We start from the raw sequence: 15333 nt of genomic DNA, 5'->3' as shown, positions 1-15333 counted from the left end.
CCCAGAGGCTGCGTCTGCCTTGAGTTTCACGTCTTCATTGTCTCTGTTCTGAGTTGTACTCCCTTCCCCCATGGACCTGGTCCTGCAGGTGTCAGCTGCAGGAGCTCGGGTCCATGGGGGTATGTGTGAAGTCCCGCTGGTGTTCCACTCACTGCTTGGTCAGGGAGTGGGGCTGGGGGAGGGGTGTCCAAGGCTAGACTGGGTGGTGGCAAGGCTGTACTCCTAGTCACTGCAGCTCCCCCCTTCAGGATGGGGGAGTACCTGGTTTTTGAGCCATAGCCGTGCTCGTTGGGGTAGTACCTGTGGTGGTAGCAGCCGCTCTTTGTCCAGGAGAGCCTGATCCGCCTGCTCCTGAGACTCCTGTCAGCTCTCTCTCTCTCTCTCTCTCTCTCTCACTCTCTCTCTCACACACACATACCCCTCTCGCTCCGCTCCCTTACTCACACTTTCTCCCTCACTCCAGTCCTGCCATGTATGTATCCACTTTCTATTGCTATTGTTACAAATTACCACAATAGTTACTTGAAATAATGTAAACTTACTCTCTTACTGTTCTGGAGATAAAAATCCAAAATTAGCTTCACTGAGCTAAAGTCATGATGTTGGCAAAGCTAATTACTTCTGGAGATTTCAGAGCACAGTCAATTTCCTTATCCTTATCCTTTCCATCTGCATTCCTTGGCTCATGACTCCTAAATCACTTCAACCCCCTGCTTCAATTGTCACATCTAATACTTTGATCTTACCCAAACCCTGTGGGCCCGGGTGTGGCTCAGTGGTTGAGCATTGACCCATGAACCAGGTCACGGTTTGATTCCTGGTCAGGGCACATGCCCAGGTTGCGGGCTCGATCCCCAGTGTGGGGTGTGCAGGAGACAACTGATCAATGATTCTCTCTCATCATTGATGTTTCTGACTCTCTTCTCCCTTCCTCTCTGAAATTAACAAAAATATATTTAAAAAAAACCCCAAACCCTTGTGGTTACATTGGGCCCACACCTGGATAATCCAGGATCATTTCTCCTTCTCAAGACCCTAACTTAATAAAACCCCCTTTGTCCTATATGACAGGAGTTTTAAGATGTGGTCATCTTTGTGAGGCCATTATCTAGCCTCCCACACCCAATTGTTTTTGTATGGTGCTGTCTGTAACCTTGTCATTGAGCATGACTAAAAGCAGGCCTAGCACCTAGCCATAGCAAGAACTCAAATAGTTTTAAAGGCCTTGAGTACTATTTTGGCTTTTAAAAAATATATGTTTTGCCCTGGCTGGTTTGGCTCAGTGGATAGAGTGTTGGCCTGTGGACTGAAGGGTCCTGGGTTTGATTCTGGTCAAGGGCACATGCCCTGGTTGTGGGTTTGGTCCCCACTGTGGTACATGCAGGTGGCAGCCAGTCAATGATTCTCTCACATCATTGGTGTTTCTCTCTCTCCCTCTCCCTTCCTTTCCGAAATCAATAAAAACATATATTTTAAAAAATATGTTTTTATTGCTTTCAGAGAGAAAGGGAGAGGGAGAGATAGAGACATCAAGGATGAGATGAAAACATCCATCAGCTGCCTCCTGCACACCCCCTACTGGGGATCAAGCCCACAACCCTGGCGTGTGCCCTGCCTAGGAATTGAACTGCGATCTTCTGATTGATGGGTCAATCACTGAGCCACACTGGCTGGGCTTTCTAGGCTTTTAAGCAACTTCATTTTTTTTTTTTCTATCGTCTGTTAATATTGTGGCTTTTTCTGTCTGTCTGAGTTGTCTTATTGGGCTAATAACCCTAATATGAATTTAGACCCTGGTTCTGCTGCTTACTTAGCTTTAGCCACCCCAAGTCTGTTTCATTTGTAAAATGGGATTATGACTACATCCCAGGCAATGTATATGAGAGAGGGAGAAAGGGCTGATCCCCAGCTGGTATGGTATGAGGGGAAAGGGACACAGGTCCATGTGGGTGTCAGAAGGGGTACATGGATGTCAGAGAGTGAGGACGGATCCTCCAGATTTGGGGGGAGGGCATGCATAGTTAGGTGAGTCTGGAAACCTCTTCCCTGTCCTTCCCCAGCTGCCTCAAGACCCTGACTGTCCCCAGGAGAGAGCCTGAGTTGGGATGCCCTCTGAATTTCAATGGCTCTGTCCTTAGTTACAGGCCATCATTGTCCCTTGAAGGTGAATATGTTTGCTTGCCAAGGTCTGGAGGGAGCATCTTTCGTTCCAGGCCCCGCCCCAGGCCTTTGGGCCTCTGATAGAGGGTGGAGAACTGCCCAGGAAAATCTCTTATCTTTCCTGGTACCCTTTTTCCTTCAGATTCTTATTTTAGCAAAGTCAATTAAGCCAGCGATGTTTTTAAACTTCCAGAATCACTTTTATTTCTGTTGAAATAGGAAAATGACCCAGTTAATTGATAACCTTCACACTCCATCTTAGTTAAGCCTACTACTGGATCTTTTCTGTCAGGAGAAACACATATAAAATCATGATTAATTTTCACACTGAACATTATCAGAATGTTTCAAAAACAGTTTGGTGAACTGAAAGGGATCTAATGAATCCTTTATTTTATTTTATTTTTTTAAATATATTTTATTGATTTTTTACAGAGAGGAAGGGAGAGGGATAGAGAATTAGAAACATTGATGAGAGAGAAACACCGATCAGCTGCCTCCTGCACACTCCCCACTGGGGATGTGCCCGTAACCAAGGTACATGCCCTTGACCGGAATCGAACCTGGGAATTGAGTCTGCAGGCTGACGCTCTATCCACTGAGCCAAACTGGTTAGGGCTGAATCCTTTATTTTTGAAAAGTAATTATTATGTTTAATAGCAAGGTAAAAAAAACCCCAGTTCTTTTTACCTTGGGTGTCTGAAGCTAGAACAATCATTACCCTATACAAGTGATGGCGAACCTTTTGACTCGGCGTGTCAGCATTTTGAAAAACCCTAACTTAACTCTGGTGCCGTGTCACATATAGAAATTTTTTGATATTTGCAACCATAGTAAAATAAAGATTTATATTTTTGATGTTTATTTTATATATTTAAATGCCATTTAACAAAGAAAAATCAACCCAAAAAATGAGTTCGCGTGTCACCACTGACACGCGTGTCATAGGTTCGCCATCACTGCCCTATACTATGATATTTAGTTATTTTTGTGGTTGCAAAGCATCCTTCTCTGTCATTTCAGATGAGATCACAGAGTGACCTGTCCCTCTCTCATTTCATCTCATCACAGGAAATAATGGACTGTGAGCATGGGTTGCAAGTGGCTTCAATAGTTCCAGTGAGATGGAGCTAGTGACCTCAGCAGCATATAGAGCCAAGGTTGAGGGGGAGGGGAGGAGGCTTAGTGCTGAGCTTGGCCTCTATTCAGTGAGGGAAGACTGTTGATACGACATGCTTATGTTAGGTTTTAGACCCAACTCTCTGGTGGCAAATAAGAGATGATGAGGGCTGAATTAAGGCAATATTAAAAATTATAACAATGATAAAATATAATTGATTATACAAATAACACAAGTTAATAAAGAATACATTTATAAATTAAGTATTAATGAATATAATTAAATACTTAGTAATAGTAATAACTATTATACATTAAATATATAAATATTATATAAAGACTATAAGTATTTTTTTTTATTTTTTATTCATTTTTTACCGAGAGGAAGGGAGAGGGATAGAGAGTTAGAAACACCTATGAGAGAGAAACATCAATCTGCTGCCTCCTGCACACTCCCTACTGGGGATGTGCCCCCAACCAAGGTACATGCCTCTAACCGGAATCAAACCTGGGACCCTTCAGTCCACAGGCTGATGCTCTATCCACTGAGTCAAACCGGTTAGGGCCTAATAATTATTAAATAATCTGGTAATGATACTAAATAGTAATGATTCCCCTCACATTTGTGATCTCCTTTACTTTGCCCTTTTTTCACCTTAATATCTCTTAATATTAACCTCCTATAAGTGGTCTTATTAAGAAAATTAAGTCTCAATCTGATTAAGCTTCTAGATACCAACTACCAATTAATAGGAAATACCAGGGATAGAGGAGCATGTTAAATTACACAAGGATGCAGCCAACAAAAAGCAGTCTCTGGAAAGTCTCCAGGGCAAACAACTTCGTTTCTTCAAAAAATACATTGCAAGAAAAAAAAAGGATGAGGGAGAATGCATAGACTTAGATTTAAGAGACATGACTATCAACTGCAGTTTGTGAACATTATTTGTTTTTTTTAAAGTGACATTTATAAAATCATTAGAAAGCACTATCATATATGTAATGGATTTAAAGCAGTATTGTCAGATTTTTAAGGACTAAAAAGCTTTTCTAAAGTTGTAATATATTTTAGAGATAAATACTGAGATATTTATGGATGAAATACTATGTTTTGGATTTACTTTGATAAGATGGAGGTGGGGGAGAGTGAATGAGATTACAGATAAAACAAGACTGGCCATGAGCTGATAATTATTGAAGCTAATGATGGGGGCATTGGCCTACATTATAACATTCTGTGTATTTTTAAAACAATACATTTTTATTCATTTTTTACAGAGAGGAAGGGAGAGGGGGTAGTTAGAAACATCGATCAGCTGCCTCCTACACACCTCCTACTGGGGATGTGCCCGCAACCAAGGTACATGCCTTTGACCGGAATCGAACCTGGGACCTTTCAGTCCGCAGGTCAACGCTCTATCCACTGAGCCCAACTGGTTAGGGCACATTCTGTTAATTTTTATATATGTTCACATTTTTCACAATAAAGTTAAAGTATATACATTTTGATCTTGCACTTCCACTTCTAGAGATGTATGTGTAAGGATATTTGTTATAGGATTCTTTGAAAGAGCAAAAAAATAATGAAAAAATGAAATTGATATGGTTTAAATAAAATTATGAAACATACACATGATGGAATACTATGCAGCTGTTAAAAATAAGGCAGTTATATATGTATTGATATGGTCCAATCTTCATGGTGTATGGCTAAGTAAAAATAGCAATGTTTAGAGATTTGCTACCATTTGTGTCAATTTTTTAAATAAAGAATAAGTTATGCCCTAGCTGACTTGGCTCAGTGGATTGAGCGTCAGCCTGCAGACTAAAGGGTCCCAGGTTCGATTCCAGTCAAGGGCACATGCCCAGGTTGCGGGCTCGATCCCCAGTAGGGGGTGTACAGGAGGCAGTCGATCAATGATTCTCTCTCATCATTCATGTTTCTACTTCTCTCTCCTTCTCCCTTCCTCTCTGAAATCAATAAAAAGAAATATATTTTTTAAAAAAGAGTAAGTTATGTATAACTATGCAATATAAAAATCAGGGCATATATACAGGACCTTGATACCAGTGATTGCTAAAGAATAGTTAATAGGGTGAAGAGTGGGCAGAGATAGCGTGGAAACTTATGTCTATATACCAAATTATATTACTTTAAAATTTTTATCTTGTGCATGTGTATTAACTATTCAAAGTGACAATTTTTAATGTCATAGGTTAGTTAAACCACTTAAAGAAAAAATGACATACAGAACACTGCTTTCTCATCATTTGTAGGCAGTGGCACATGCAGAAAATGCAGGTGCTTTTATGGAGCACTCAGGGTATCTGAGAAGATGGATGGCATTTGGGGCAAAACAGGCCCCCCTGCCCCAAACACTGCCTGGCTACCACAAGGGCTGAGGATCTATTTCTTTTCTTTCTTTTTTTTAAAAAATATATTTTATTGATTTTTTTTTTACAGAAAGGAAGGGAGAGGGATAGAGAGTTAGAAACATCAATGAGAGAGAAACATCGATTCAGCTGCCTCCTGCACACTCCCTACTGGGGATGTGCCTGCAACCAAGGTACATGCCCTTGACCGGAATTGAACCTGGGACCCTTCAGTCCACAGGCCGATGCTCTATCCACTGAGCCAAACCGGTCAGGGCTATTTCTTGAGATCTGGATTCACAAGTCCAGATCCAAAGGTCAATGGGGCTGGATCAAGGCTCTTCTCTTCATCATTGTCCTCTCCTAGAGTCACACCACCAAAGTTCTAAAGACATCATTAACCCAGAACTTGTGAAATCCCAAATATTCCATTTAAAGTTAGCTTCTTAATTTTAATAGATTGGATTAAATTAGAATAAATTTTACTTATATTTATCTTCACAAATGATAACCATCTACAATTTATTTTTTGGGCGCTATCCTTGTTGAGATTTTTTAAATCATAATTTTATTTACCCTTGAAGACGAACTGGCAGATAATCCCTCCTCTCAGGGATTATTGGTTCCTTGAAGTTTTTGTAGGAAAACTACTTTCTCTGAAGAGACAGAGCTTTGATGACTTTTTATGTCCTTTCATAATCTTTGATTTATCCAGGTATTCTACATCTTCTTGAACCAAGTTTGATATTTTAGAAAATACATTCTCTCTAGATTTCAAATATATTAGAATAAAGTCATGCATAGGAGCTACTTCAAAAAAATCTACCCCTTCCTCATTCATACTGATAAATGTGTTTTTTCTAGATCAGACTTGTGAATCACCTTATATCGTGTTGAATAAACTACGTCCAGGTTAAGTCTACTGTTTTCTACTTTATTGAAATGTTCTTTTCTTTTTAATACTAATTCTTTTTTAAAAAAAATATTTTTATTGATTTCAGAGAGGAAGGGAGAGGGAGAGGAAGATAGAAACATCAATGATGAGAGAGAATCACGGATCGGCTGCCTCCTGCAAGTCCCCCACTGGGGATCGAGCCCACAATCCGGGCATGTGCCCTTGACTGGAATTGAACCTGGGACCTTTCAGTTCGCAGGCTGACGCTCTATCCACTGAGCCAAACTGGCTAGAGCTAATACTAATTCTTACTGTTGACTTGAGTTTGTTTATGTGGTAATTTTTCCTAACTTTTAGTTGGCCATTCATTCATTCAGAGTGCTTGATATGTGACCTGCAATGACTAGGTGTTGAAGATTGACATTAGGAGAACAAAACCCTTACCTTCAATTTTTGCTTCTGACAAAAGTACAGCTTTGGCTACAATGATCTGGTTTTCATACATAGAATTCACTGTCATTCATTTCTAGTTTGTACATTTAGTTTTTATTTTTCTTGAAATAAAGATATACAGTACTTGTGGTTTTAGATTTCTAAATGGCAGCTTTCTTTTGGCTACTTTTCTGTTAACTTTTAATTTTCTGATTTTTGTTTTTTGCTTTTTTAAAAAAAGTATTTTTATTGATTTCAGAGAGGAAGGGAGAGGGAGAAAGCGATAGAAACATCAATGTTGAGAGAGAATCATTGATCGGCTGCTTCCTGCACACCCCACACTGGGGATTGAGCCCGCAACCCAGCCATGTGCCCTTGACTGGAATCGAACCTGGGACCCTTCAGTCTGCAGGCCAACGCTCCATCCACAGAGCCAAACCAGCTAGGGCTTGCTTTTTTTTTTTTTTTTTCAGATAAAAGATGGGAGACCATGCTCTATTGACTTTGCTCCTATGAATAGGTAGCTATAGGCACCTAGGACTAATATGAATTTCTAACCTTTTAAGTGAAGTAACTTCTCATGATAATTATATTTTACTGTTTTTCAGAATGAATTATCATAAGTTATGAGGACTTTCTGATATTTGATATTCATTCAGAAGGCCCTCTTCTCATATGGTCCTTAACAGGAAGACTGTTAACTAATGATAATAACTAATATTTATTCAACACAGGCTTTATTTAAAATATCGGACAGTCCTCACAAAAACTCTATTAGGTAGGCATAATTACCATTGCTTAAAAACAAGTAAACTGAGGAACAGAGAGATTGCATAATTTACCCAATGATATACCATCAGTAACTGGTAGAAATGAGATAATGCTAAGTAAGGTATATGCTACGGCAAAAGGCACATTCACAAAATATTTTAATTGGGTTATTTTCTCTTAGGAATTCTCAGAAGGTTGATACATTTTGAGTGGCAAGAGAGGACTTTACATTCATATTAATATTTTTTCACCATAAGTTCTCTGATATATAGTAAACAGTGATTTTGAGGCAAAAAGAATTCCGTTTATTGACTTTTCTTCTGGTATGAGTTGTCTGATGTTCCACAATGGAAGTGACAAATGAAGGTTTTCTGATATTATACTACATTAGGCATTATATAATATTAAGTCAGGTGTGAACTCCATTAAAGGCTTTCCTGCATCCCTAATATTAAGAGCTTTCTAACCAGTATGGGTTCTATAGTGTTCAATGAGATGTGCACCAAGAATAAAGGCCTGTCCACATTCTCTACATTCGTAAGGCTTGATACCAGGATGAATTCTCTGATGTTCAGTAAGTTGTGAACTGCGAATAAAGGCCATTCCACATTCCCTACATTGATAGGGTTTCTCACAAGTATGGATTCGCTGATGATGCGTCAGTTGTGAAACACGAATAAAGGCTTTCCCACATTCCTTACATTTGTAGGGCTTGTCACCTGTATGGATTCTTTGATGTTGAATAAGGTATGAACTACGACTAAAGGCCTTCCCACAGTCCTTACACTCATAGGGTCTGTCACCAGTATGAACTCTCTGATGTCGAGTAAGCTGTGCATGCTGTCTAAAGGCCTTTCCACATTCTTTACATTCATAAGGTTTCTCCCCAGAATGAATTCTTTGATGTCGAGTAACTTCTGAGCTATGAATAAAGCCCTTTCCACATTCCTTACATTCATAGGGTTTCTCCCCCGTGTGAATTCTCTGATGAACAGTAAGTTGTGAATGCTGTCTAAAGGCCTTCCCACATTCTTTACACTGATAGGGTCTAGCACCTGTATGTATTCTCCGATGAACAGTAAGTTGTGAGCCACGAATAAAAGCCTTCCCACAGTCTTTACATACATAAGGTTTCTCACCTGTATGGGTTCTTTGATGCAGAATAAGTTGTGAATGCTGTCTAAAGGTCTTTCCACATTGTTTACATTCATAGGGCTTGATACCAGTATGAAGTCTCTGATGTAGAGTAAGTTCTGAAGTACGACCAAAGGCCTTCCCACATTCCTTACAGTCATAAGGTTTCTCACCTGTATGGATTCTTTGATGCTGAACAAGGTGTGAGGCTCGACTAAAGGCCTTTCCACATTCCTTACATTCAAAGGGCTTTTCACCAGAATGAGTTTTCTGATGTTGAATAAGGTGTGAGCCACGGCTAAATGCTTTCCCACATTCATTACATTCAATCAGTTTCTTTTCAGTCTCATTGCTCTGATGTAGAGTGAGGGATGCATGATGTTCAAAAGTGGGTATGTTTTCATATGTGATTTTTACTTGCTTGAAATAGCATTCCTGGTTTACTTGTTGTCTTTCAAATTGGCGTTTGTATTCCCAGTCTTCTCTAAAACTAGAGCTCTCAAAACCACAGCATTTAAGGCTTTCCATTAGCTCCCAATTGAATGTCTCTACTTCAAAAATATCTTTTTGTGGAAATTTCTCACACCTGGACTCCAAGTCTGAAAAACATATATATATACACATATAAATGAATACAAGTTGTTCTCCTGGTCTAAAAGAAATAAAAAAATTCTACAGTAGACCAGAGACATAAAAGAAAATAACCATAAAAGGTGAATAGCTTATATTGAGGCAGGAGAGAAAGAAATTAGGGAAACTCACTAAGTGGAATGAGGAAGTAGGAGTGGACATCACAGGGCCATAGTGTCAGATCCTCTCACCAGAGCCCCAGCCTCCACGCATGATCATGGGAAATAGTTTATGGCAGGAAAGTCCTGCACTGGTGCAGAAGTCAGCAATAGCAAGAACTGGCTAAAACCAGATCAATCTGAGATGGAGGAAAAACTGACCAGAGAAAGACCCCAAAGCTCATTATACCATCACTAGTGGCCCAGTGCACGAAATTCGTGTGTGTGGGGGGGTTGTCCCTCAGCCCGGCCTGCACCCTCTCCATCAGGGATCCCTCTCGCAATCTGGGACTGCTGGCTCATAACCACTCACCTGCCTGTTGGCCTGCTTGCCCCCAACTGCCCCCCCGCCCGCCAGCCTGATCACTCCCAACTGCCCCCCTGCCAGCCTGCTTGCCCCCAACTGCCCCACCTGCCCCCAACTGCCCCCCTGCTGGCCTGCTCACTCCCAACTGTCCCCCCTGCCGGCCTGCTCGCCCCCAACTGCCCCCCCCTGCCTGCCTGCTTGCCTCCAACTGCCCCCCCCCCCGCCTGCCTGCTTTCCCCCAACTGCCCCCCTGCTGGCCTGCTCACTCCCAACTGTCCCCCCTGCCGGTCTGATCGCCCCCAACTGACCCCCACTGCCGGCCTGCTCACCCCCAATGGCCCCCTTGCTGGCCCGCTCACCCCCAACGGCCCCCCCCTACTGGCCTGATCACTCACAACTGCTGTCTCATCCTGGCCTGATCACCCACAACTGCCCTCCCCTCTTGGCCCCTAACCGCCTCTACCTCAGCCCTGCCACCATGGCTTTGTCCAGAACGTCTGGAAGGTCTCTCAGTCTAATTAGCATATTACCCTTTTATCAGTACAGATAGAGGCCTGGTGCACAGGTGGGGGCCAGCTGATTTTCCCTGAAGGGTGTCCCGGCTCAGGGTGAGGGTTCCCTTGGGGGGAGGGGCGGCCTGGACGAGCAGCCTGTGGTGGTTTGCAGGCCGGCCATGCCCCCATTGGGGTGGGGGTTCCCACTGGGGACAGTGCTGGCCTGGGTGAGGGGCTGGGGCTGTTTGTAGGCCATCCATGCCTCCATGGGATGAGGGTCCCCCTGGGGGTGTGTGGCCAGCCTGGGTGAGGGGCTGAGGGCCGTTTGCAGGCCCCTCCCTCAGCGGCCAGCCTGGGTGAACCAAGCCTCCCATGCACTCAGGCTGGCTCCATGGCCGCCACCCACAGGCTCCTCCTTCAGCAGCTGGCCAGAGTGGGTGGGAAGCTTGGGTCACCCCTGGAAACAGAGAAAGACAAGCTTCTTCCGTCACTGGGGTGACCCAAGCCACCTGCTCGCCCCGGCCTGCTCCGTGGCTGTCGCCCACAGGCCCCTCCTTCAGCGGCCAGCCCAGGCGGGCAGGAAGCTTGACTTCCTCCATCGCCGGGGGCGACCCAAGCCTCCTGCCCACTCCAGCTGGCTCCGTGGCCGCTGCCAACTTTGTTCCGCTAATTTGCATATTCCCTCCTGATTGGCTGTGGGGGTCGTGGAAGTATGGTCAATTTACATATTTGTCTATTATTAGTGTAGATTATAATGAAAACTGACACCATTATAATGAGAAAGACACCAAAGCTCATTATATCATTATTATAATGAAAACTGACGCCACAAGTAGAAGGGAGGCTGAGAAGAGTGAACATCCTGACACTTGCCGAATGAACCATATTAGGGAAAAAGCCCCTCCCAACCGGAAGGTGGGGCCAGAATTTGGCATCACAAAGTTCAGAAATAAACTATCCTTGGAAACACATAAAATACTAAGAATTTACTGACGCAGTGCACAACTCACTTGTGAGTTCAACACAATACATTCAGATGTGTACTTTTGCTTCTCTCATAGTGGTGCCCTGTGAGACTTGCAACCAGGGGAGCAGCAGGGGGCACCACCTTTGATCCTATCTCCAGTTATCCACATCCTAGCCTCTTTCTTTAAAAAAAAAAAAAATATATATATATATATATATATATATTTTTTTTTTTTTTTTTCACTTGATTTCAGAGAGGAATAAAGAGGGAGAGAGAAATAGAAACATCAGTGATGAGAGAGAATCATTGATCAGGTGCCTCCTGCCTGCCCCCTACTTGGGACCAAGCCCACAACCCGGGCATGTGCCCTTGACCGGAATCAAATCTGGGACCCTTTAGTCTACAGGCCAACGCTCTATCCACTGAACCAAACTGGCTAGGACTCTCTATTTCTACTTGAATAAAACTTGCTTTTGCTTTCAATGAGATTTCACTTGAACTCATTCTTCTTTTGTTTTGTTAATCTTCACCAGGATATATTTTCCATTGATTTTTTTTTTTTTAAGAAAGAATGTAGGGCAGACACCACTGCCGCCCACACCCCACAGCGTGTGTGGAATGTGCCTCCCGGCTCCCACCAGATTTCGTCTGGGCAGGCGAGGGACCGTCCAAACACGGGGGCCACAGATCAGCTTCCCACTCCGCTCAACTGGTCAGAACCAGCGTTTCTCACCAGCCTGTAGGTGATGCCGAGGTGCTGGTCCTCGACCGCACTTGGAAGGAGCCTGGTGTGCGGAAGCCTCTCCTTGCGTGAGCTGCGCCCCTTTCTGCATTTCACCTCCTGTCACTCAGTTCAGGATTGGATGGAAGCAGGGTGGGGAGAGGGGCGGGGGTGTGGAGAGGTGCGCTACTGGAGGCTAAGGAATTGCAGTGCCAAGCGAAGTCAGCTCCACTGCACACCTGCAGGGGCTCGGATGCTTTTGAGTGAATAACACAGAATTTGAACCAAGATGGTGGCATAAGGTACAGACCTGTGCGTGCTGCCTCCCACAACAACATTGAAAATACCAGCTATAAGACAAAACAGCTATCATTCAGAACCATGGGAAAGCAGGCTCAGTGGAAGTTGTACAACTGGAAGGAAAGAAAGAAGCGCATTGAGACTGAGTAGTATATGCAGAGGCACCAAGAACAGAGGTACGGAGTTGCATGCCAGGCGGGCTGCAACTGGATGCACGGTTTTTTTTCAATCGAAAGGGGTTACAAACTCTCAAATCCACTGAGCTTGTTTGGGGTGGGATTCTGAGGTCCCAGACCCCTACGGGGAGAGGTGGGACGGCCTTGCAGTGGGTCGGAGAGCGAGGGTGGCTTTCTCGCGGAGCTGCTCGCCAGCACTCAGGGACACGGAGACGCAGAGTCACGGAGAGGCGAGGAGTCGCGGAGACGCCATTGCTGTTTGCTCTGCCCTGGTGACTCCCTGAGACCCTGCCCTACTCAATTTACATCCCTGCCCAAGCTGTGCCAGAGGCACAAAAGGAACCACCAGCGCTTTTACAGCATAACCCAACAAACTGCAGCTTTCAACTCCTCGCACCCATAAGGGACACACTCAAGAAACAGAATCAGGTTTGGAGGAAGACGGAACTGGATCCGGGTGGGTCGGCAACATGGAATTGCTGTACCAGCAAACACACAAACAGGTCCACCAGATCCAGTCTCACATGGAACGCCGGAAGATGGCAGACAAGCAGTCTGTGCACTTAGTAGAAAACGAAATCTAAGCAAGCATATCAGATATTCAGCCAGCAAGAACGCCTGGAGATTTTGTCCAGCAAGGAGCCGCCCAACAAAAGACAGAATACCAAACTTCATGTTGACCAGTTAAAGTATGATGTCCAGCACCTGCAGACTGCTCTCAGAAACTTCCAACATCGGTGATACGCAAGGGAGCAGCAGGAAAGATAGCGAGAGGAGCTTCTGTCTCACACCTTCACCCCCAACGTGGGATGTGGCACCCCCTGCAAGGCTGTGCCGGCTCCTGCGAGGCTGCGCCAGCCCCTGCGAGGCTGAGATGGCCCCTGTGAGGCTGAGACAGCCCCTGGGAGACTGAGACGGCCCCTGTGAGGCTGAGACGGCCCCTGTAAGGCTGAGATGGTCCCTGTGTGGCCAAACACAGGGACACATCGTGGATGGAAATAGCTACATTTTCCAGGTGTATGGCCCGGCAACAAAAAGCGTACACCTATGGATGAGGACAGTGGGGGGGGGGGTAAGGGCAGAGGGTGGGGTGGGAACTGGGTGGAGGGGAGCAATGGGGGGAAAAAGGGGGAACAACTGTAATAATCTGAACAATAAAGATTTATTTAAAAAAAGAATGTAGGAAGGGAGGAGAGGATAGAGAGGGAGAGAGAGAAAGGGAAACATCAAAGTGAGAGAGACACATTGACTGGTTGCCTCCTGCACGTGCCCCATCTGGGGCAGGGGATGGAACCTGCAACCCACAACAGCAGCTCTTCTACTGTAGTCACAGCTGGTCCTCACAGGCAATTAGCCTGAAGGTCAATTCCTCTCAGTGATACAGATAGCAATCAAGGCTCAAGTACAAGACTGGGCACACAGCCCACACAAGGGCATACGTAGAGTGCCCCATTCAGGTAACTGGGGAGGCTGAGCCACTGGGCCCTACAGGACATCTATTACACAAGGGCACTCTACCAATTCCAGGAGACATAGCAGCTCTATCTAATACATGGAAACAAACACAGGGAAGCAGCCAAAATGTGGAGATAAAGAAACATGTCACAAATGAAAAGACACACACACAAAAACAAAACAAAACAAAACAAAACAAACAAAAAAAACAAATGAAAGGACAGAAGAAATCTCCAGAAAAAGAACGAAATGAAATGGAAGCAAACAAACTACTTGATACAGAGTTCAAAACCATGGTTATAAGTCTGCTCAAGGATCATAATGAGAGCTTCAAGGGACTTAGTGAGAATTTCGAAGATTTCAGTGAGACTTTCAAAGATCTTAGTGAGAATGTCAAGAAAAAGAACCAGTAAGAAATTAAGTATACACTAATTGAAATAAAGAATAATTTACAGAGATTCAACAGTAGAATAGAGGATTCTGAGAATAAATCAATGATTTGGAATATTAGGAAGGAAATAAAACACCCAATCAGAAGAGCAAAAAGAAAAAAGAATCCAAAAATATGAAGACAGTGTAAGGAGCCTCTGGGACAACTTCAAGTTTACCAACATCCTCATTATTGGGGTGCCCTAAGGAGAAGAGGGAGAGCAAGATATTGAAAACCTCTTTTAAGAAATAATGACAGAAAACTTCCCATACCTGGTAAAAGAAATAGACTTACAAATCCAGGAAGCACAGAGAGTCCCAAACATGATGAACCCAAAGAGGCCCACACCAAGGCACATCATAATTAAAATGCCAATGGTTAAAGACAAAGAGAGAATCTTAAAAGCAGCAAGAGAAAAGCAGTTAGTTACCTACAAGGGAATGCCCACCTGACTGTCAGATGATTTCTCAACAGAAACTATGCAGGCCAGAAGGGAGTGGCAAGAAATATTCAAAGTGATAAATAGCAAGGACCTACAATAAAGATTACTCTACCCAGCAAAACTATCATTTAGCATTGAAGGTCAGATAAAGAGCTTCACAGAGCCCTGGCTGGTTTGGCTCGGTGGATAGAGTGTTGGCTTGTGGACTAGGGGGGTCCCAGGTTCAATTCCAGTCAAGGGCTCGATCTCCAGTGGGGGGCGTGCGGGAGGCGGCCGATCGGTGGTTCTCTCTCATCATTGATATTTCTAGCTCTCTCTTCCTCTTCCTTCTTCTCTGAAGTCAATAAAAATATATTTTAAAAAAAAGAG

General features: G+C 43.8%; 1 protein-coding gene across 3 annotated transcripts in view; it reads right to left on the bottom strand.

Annotated features, from left to right (window-relative positions):
• Window positions 1–7891: 7891 nt before the first annotated feature.
• Window positions 7892–15333, bottom strand: part of ZNF565 (zinc finger protein 565) — a 69724-nt gene continuing 62282 nt past the window's right edge. For all 3 annotated transcript variants that reach the window (XM_036345452.1, XM_036345451.1, XM_036345450.1), the window contains exon 5: window positions 7892–9483. In XM_036345452.1, the coding sequence (XP_036201345.1) occupies window positions 8213–9483 (1271 nt within the window). In that variant the 3' untranslated portion in view covers window positions 7892–8212. The remainder of the gene's footprint in view (window positions 9484–15333) is intronic.

This window comes from Myotis myotis, unplaced genomic scaffold (assembly GCF_014108235.1).
Source record: "Myotis myotis isolate mMyoMyo1 unplaced genomic scaffold, mMyoMyo1.p scaffold_m19_p_19, whole genome shotgun sequence".
NCBI lineage: Eukaryota > Metazoa > Chordata > Mammalia > Chiroptera > Vespertilionidae > Myotis > Myotis myotis.
This window is presented reverse-complemented; position numbering and strand designations above follow the sequence as displayed.